The 6484-nt window shown below is 40.5% G+C and overlaps 1 protein-coding gene across 1 annotated transcript; it reads right to left on the reverse strand.

The window, feature by feature from the left end:
- Positions 1-649: 649 nt before the first annotated feature.
- LOC118957251 (piggyBac transposable element-derived protein 4-like) lies at positions 650-4896 on the reverse strand. Its single transcript, XM_036974292.1, has 2 exons — positions 3836-4896; positions 650-2892 (listed from the first exon to the last, which is right to left on the reverse strand). The coding sequence occupies exons 1-2, from the start codon at positions 4015-4017 to the stop codon at positions 1158-1160; spliced, it is 1917 nt and encodes a 638-aa protein (XP_036830187.1). The 5' UTR covers positions 4018-4896; the 3' UTR covers positions 650-1157.
- Between the last annotated feature and the right edge of the window lie 1588 nt (positions 4897-6484).

Below are 6484 nucleotides of genomic sequence, written 5' to 3' on the forward strand. Positions count from 1 at the left end.
TTAAACTACAGAAATAACCACTTTTCCATATAAACAAGGTCTAAAATCATGTTTGGATTGCACTCTGGATACAATCTGTCAAACGTAACTGTTCAAACTAGATGAGATAGGGACACTATGGACAATTTTCAGCAATTTGCAGCAATTAAACTACAGAAATAACCACTTTTCCATATAAACAAGGTCTAAAATCATGTTTGGATTGCACTCTGTGACGTAGAAGTCCGCGGGCAGCATTTGGTTCTTTAACGCACACACATATTCATCACTCCTCCCTGCGCCATTATACCATAAGTTAACAATGTGGGTCGACACACAAATTAACTTCTGTCTTGGTGCAGGCATTTCACACTTGTCAATGTTCATATTTGAGAGATACAATAATTATTATACTTATCAATGTTGTGGATGAGCGCATTGTTTGTTTGTTCTGTTCCTCTCTCTCCATCTCTGTAGCTTCCGGGTGTGCTGGAAAAGGACCCGAGCTAAGGGAATTGGGTTGGCTTTATAGTGCCTGTCCCAAATGGCTCATTAATTCTTAATTCTACCCCCCCACTTTTTCCAATTTCCGCCTGAAGACATACCCAAATCTAACTGCCTGTAGCTCTGGCCCAGAAGCAAGGACATGCATATTCTTGGTACCATTTGAAAGGAAACACTCTGAATTTTGTGTAAATGTGAATTGAATGTAGGAGAATAGAACACCATAGATCTGGTAGAAGAAAATACAAGGAAATTAACATTCGTTTTCTGTTTTTATTGTTGCTGCATCATCTTTCAACTGAACAAGAACATCCACACATACAGATAGGATGCTGGGGGTGGTAGAAATGGAGAACATAAGATGGCAACAGTATTTGAAAAAAGTTTTAGAAAGATATCTTCAGGAATGAGTGAGCTACATGACATTGAGCATGTAGTCACCCAGGTGTCCCACACAAGGTGCCCAAATGTACCCAAGTGGCCTATTTGGCACAGTGATACATTGAAGTAAATTACTATATACAAAACACTCAAATGCCATTCTAACATACCACCCCACAAAAAAAAACCCAAAAAATGAACATTTGAAACATTTTCAAATAACAAGGGTAAACTATTTACACACATTCAATGTACAATGTACAATGTACAATATTGTGAAGACCCTCAGTCCTCTACACAATATTGTTCTTCTGATGCCATGCCCAATAGCAGTCTCTTTCTGCTGTAAAGCACAGGGTTACTGAACAGCTGGTGCAGGTGATGGGGCATTTCCTGTGACAGAGGACACAACGACGTCTCCCTATTGTGCCCTTTTTGCCCTGAGGCACATTCATGCCTGCAGAGATGAATCTGGGCAGGTGAACACTACTGGTTGGAGCAGAGGGGCCAGACGTAGAGGGGACAGAAGGTGCTACAGTGGACTTGCTGTAGCTAGCAAGCTCATGGATGAGCAGCTCCCTGAAGGCTAGCTGTGAGATGGGGGGATGTCCACAGCTCTGAGCCATTTCCTTCTGGAGGATGAAGGCGTTCACCACAGCAATGTCAACGAAATGATAAAAAAATGTCTTGTACCACTTCATTGTCTTGTGGAGAACGTTGTAGTATCCAATAAGCGCATCCGAGAGGTCTACACCTCCCATGCTTTTGTTGTAGTCCTTGATTGCTCCAGGAATGGGGACATTCTTGGTGGTCCATGCCCCAGCAGCGTCCTTCACACGCCTGACGACGTGATCTCCACTGAAGGACTTGTGGATACTGGAGCACATGACCACCTCTCTGGTGTCCATCCACTTCACAAAGAGCAGGCCATCTTCACGGATCCATCTCATGGTACCCCGCTCAGCCCGCTTAGGCATGTCATTCACCTTGGTTTTTGGAAAGCCCACTCTATTGGGCCGAATGGTGCCACAAGCCCACACATCCCGCTTCCTCAGCTCTGTAAACAGGGTAGGGCTTGTGTAAAAGTTGTCCACAAAAAGTTTGTAGCCCTTCCCCAGCAGTTGAAAATCTAATAACTGCATAACAGAGTCATAACTAAGTCCATTACCGGTCGCAAAACTGTTCTTCCCCTCATAAATAAAAAAATTGCATGTGTATGCACACACCGAATCAGCCAAAACAAACAGTTTGTAACCCCATTTAGTTGGTTTGTTGCGCATGTACTGTTTTAGGCCAATTCGGGCTTTTGAAGCTACCATCCTCTCATCTATGGAAAGGTTCTGGGCAGGCTGAAAATAGGTTTTGCAAGCCTCAACAATGCTGGGGTAGAGAGGTTTTATTTTGCACAGCCTATCAAACCTAGCTGTGCCTCTCTTCTTCTCGTTGTCCTCATCAACTTCTGGGTCACTGATATGAAGCGCCCCTGAGATTGTCAGAAACCTTTTGCATGATATGACCGTGGATGGGAAAGGCAGTTGATAGAGGGAAGCAGTTTTCCAGTAGTCTTTCAGGGTTTTTAGCTTCACAATACCCATGTAAATGACCATGGACATGAACCCAAAAAAATCTGAAATGGCAATGGGCTTCCATCCCTCTTTCTTGCCTGCCTGCTTCTTAGCACCATACTTGTTTGTGTTCGACACCAAGGAATCAACAACTGCCGAGGTGAAAAACAGCTGAAAAAGTTGAATGGGGCTGTACTTAGAGGTCATGTCCAGCTGAGGTCCTGTTGGCCTCTTCGGTCTGAATACTGGAGGTGTAGGCAACACATCCTCCTCCAGCACAGAGTGCCAACGACCCTCCTCCTCTCTGATTGCAGGTTTAGCCCTTCCCCACCTCCGCTTCTTTGTCACAGACTTCACACCTTGCAGGGCAGGGGTAGGTGTGGAGCCGGAGACAGCAGGGGTCCGGCTAGATGGTCCAGCTCCTTTCAGTGGGGGCTCCCAATCAGAATCAGAGGGACTGGGACTGTGAAATAAAGACAAAGAAACACAGATTATATTAGAGTAGGGAATGTAAATCACTCAGGTGAGGTTCAGACACACAAGGCCAACAATAAACATTCATGTTTAGATAAAGTACATTACATTTAGGAACACGCGCAAAGGGAAAGCCATGTGGCCAACAGTAAACATTCATGTTTAGATAAAGTACATTACATTTAGGAACGCGCAAAGGGAAAGCCATGTGGCCAACAGTAAACATTCATGTTTAGATAAAGTACATTACATTTAGGAACACGCGCAAAGGGAAAGCCATGTGGCCAACAGTAAACATTCATGTTTAGATAAAGTACATTACATTTAGGAACACGCGCAAAGGGAAAGCCATGTGGCCAACAGTAAACATTCATGTTTAGATAAAGTACATTACATTTAGGAACACGCGCAAAGGGAAAGCCATGTGGCCAACAGTAAACATTCATGTTTAGATAAAGTACATTACATTTAGGAACACGCAAAGGGAAAGCCATGTGGCCAACAGTAAACATTCATGTTTAGATAAAGTACATTACATTTAGGAACACGCGCAAAGGGAAAGCCATGTGGCCAACAGTAAACATTCATGTTTAGATAAAGTACATTACATTTAGGAACACGCGCAAAGGGAAAGCCATGTGGCCAACAGTAAACATTCATGTTTAGATAAAGTACATTACATTTAGGAACACGCGCAAAGGGAAAGCCATGTGGCCAACAGTAAACATTCATGTTTAGATAAAGTACATTACATTTAGGAACACGCGCAAAGGGAAAGCCATGTGGCCAACAGTAAACATTCATGTTTAGATAAAGTACATTACATTTAGGAACGCGCAAAGGGAAAGCCATGTGGCCAACAATACAAACATTTCATTACTGAATATATATATATGTCAAATATTTCAAACAACTGCATGAGAATTACTTACCAATCGAGAATGGCATCCTCACCACGCAGAAACATGTACTCAAAGTTGCTGTCCACACTTGACGCACAATCTGATAGATCATCTGGGATTTCTGTGTCACTTTCTCGTTCAATCTCGCAAATAATCTCTTGGAGATCCGTATACTTGGACTTTGCCTTTGCTTTTACAGCTTTACTCGCCATAATTACTTCAATAAAAGAGCGGAAAATTATCTTGACTAAATACTGCGTTGCGCAAAGAAAATGGCTCCTTCTGGTAGAAATTCCAATGGCGAATGGCTGCGTTACGCTCGAGTTTCGGTCAAGAGCTGGTCTTCCCTGATACAAACAATTGCTATTTCCATTTACCTAAGCCCATTGGCTATCTACCAAGCAAGATTTCAAGAGGATCAGTGGTGATTGGGCAGAAATACAGTCATTCAAAGATGCACAGGTGAGATCATTGGCGCGTAATCAGGTCATTGTTTGCTGGGTTCAAATCACCTCCTTTCGGTCAATACGCACCTAACAAGGTGTCGTTGTGTTACTAACAAACAAAGGATTTCACAGAAACCAACCATGACTAGATAACGTCAATGCTGTGTGACTGATTGCATCCCATGTCTGGTTGAACGTCGAAGGATACGGAATTCAGGACACAAGCCTTTTACAAAATGTGTCGTTTTATGCATGGAAACATGATTTAATCGAACAAAGCAACCATTTATTGTGAAGATTGGACCTTTTGTATTGCCAAAAGAAGAAGATCTTCAAAGGTAATTGATTATTTTAGTGCTATTTCTGGCTTTTTGTGACGCTAATGTTTGGATGGAAAATGCTTGTAATACTTGTGTGTGTGGCGCGCTGTCGTCAGATTATCGTAAGATTGCTTTCGCTGAAAAGCATTTTAAAAATCTGACATGGTGGTTGGATTAAGAGGAAATTAAGCTTTTAAATGATGTTAGATACATGTATTTACAAGAAAGTTTAACATTACGATTTGTGCATTTAGTATCTTTGTGCTATGCTATTTCACCGGAAGTTAGCCTATGTGGGACGCTGACGTCCCACATAGGAGCAAGAAGTTAATGCATATGGGCATATTGAAAGATATTGTCAGTAGTGATGTAATGTTGTAAATGTTATGTTGTGATATTGTTTAAAACCGTGTTGCAATGTATATCCTTTAGTATGTTTAGTTCATGGAAAATGTAGGTTTGTATTGTTAATTGATTAATTAATTAGGGTTAATTGTTCTGAGGGGAGAGGCTAGCCCTACAAAAGGAGCCTCTCTCCAGTCTCTAAGGAGGCATTTTTTGGATTGAGCTGTGGATGGGGCAGCATTGTTTTTAAGCTGTCCCATAAGGTAGACGTTGATGGCAGTACTGTTGTTTTTTGTTCCGGAATCACTTGTAAATAAACACCTTTGCACAGAAGAACTTTTGCGGCTCCGCCATCTTTTTATTTTGATAAAGGTTAGGTTATCCAGTTTAGCCTTCTGGCCTACTCTACGTGACACACTCTGTTAAACGTAACTGTTCAAACTAGATGATAGGGACACTATGGACAATTTTCAGCAATTTGCAGCAATTAAACTACAGAAATAATCACTTTTCCATATAAACAAGGTCTAAAATCATGTTTGGATTGCACTCTGGATACAATCTGTTAGACGGAACTGTTCAAACTAGATGATAGGGACACTATGGACAATTTTCAGCAATTTGCAGCAATTAAACTACAGAAATAACCACTTTTCCATATATACAAGGTCTAAAATCATGTTTGGATTGCACTCTGGATACAATCTGTTAAACGTAACTGTTCAAACTAGATGATAGGGACACTATGGACAATTTTCAGCAATTTGCAGCAATTAAACTACAGAAATAACCACTTTTCCATATAAACAAGGTCTAAAATCATGTTTGGATTGCAGTTTGTTAAACGTAACTGTTCAAACTAGATGATAGGGACACTATGGACAATTTTCAGCAATTTGCAGCAATTAAACTACAGAAATAACCACTTTTCCATATAAACAAGGTCTAAAATCATGTTTGGATTGCACTCTGTTAAACGTAACTGTTCAAACTAGATGAGATAGGGACACTATGGACAATTTTCAGCAATTAAACTACAGAAATAACCACTTTTCCATATAAACAAGGTCTAAAATCATGTTTCGATTGCACTCTGGATACAATCTGTCAAACGTAACTGTTCAAACTAGATGAGATAGGGACACTATGGACAATTTTCAGCAATTTGCAGCAATTAAACTACAGAAATAACCACTTTTCCATATAAACAAGGTCTAAAATCATGTTTGGATTGCACTCTGGATACAATCTGTTAAACGTAACTGTTCAAACTAGATGATAGGGACACTATGGACAATTTTCAGCAATTTGCAGCAATTAAACTACAGAAATAACCACTTTTCCATATAAACAAGGTCTAAAATCATGTTTGGATTGCACTCTGGATACAATCTGTTAAACGTAACTGTTCAAACTAGATGATAGGGACACTATGGACAATTTTCAGCAATTTGCAGCAATTAAACTACAGAAATAACCACTTTTCCATATAAACAAGGTCTAAAATCATGTTTGGATTGCAGTTTCTTAAACGTAACTGTTCAAACTAGATGATAGGGACACTATGG

Source organism: Oncorhynchus mykiss, unplaced genomic scaffold (genome assembly GCF_013265735.2).
Source record: "Oncorhynchus mykiss isolate Arlee unplaced genomic scaffold, USDA_OmykA_1.1 un_scaffold_446, whole genome shotgun sequence".
Lineage (NCBI taxonomy): Eukaryota > Metazoa > Chordata > Actinopteri > Salmoniformes > Salmonidae > Oncorhynchus > Oncorhynchus mykiss.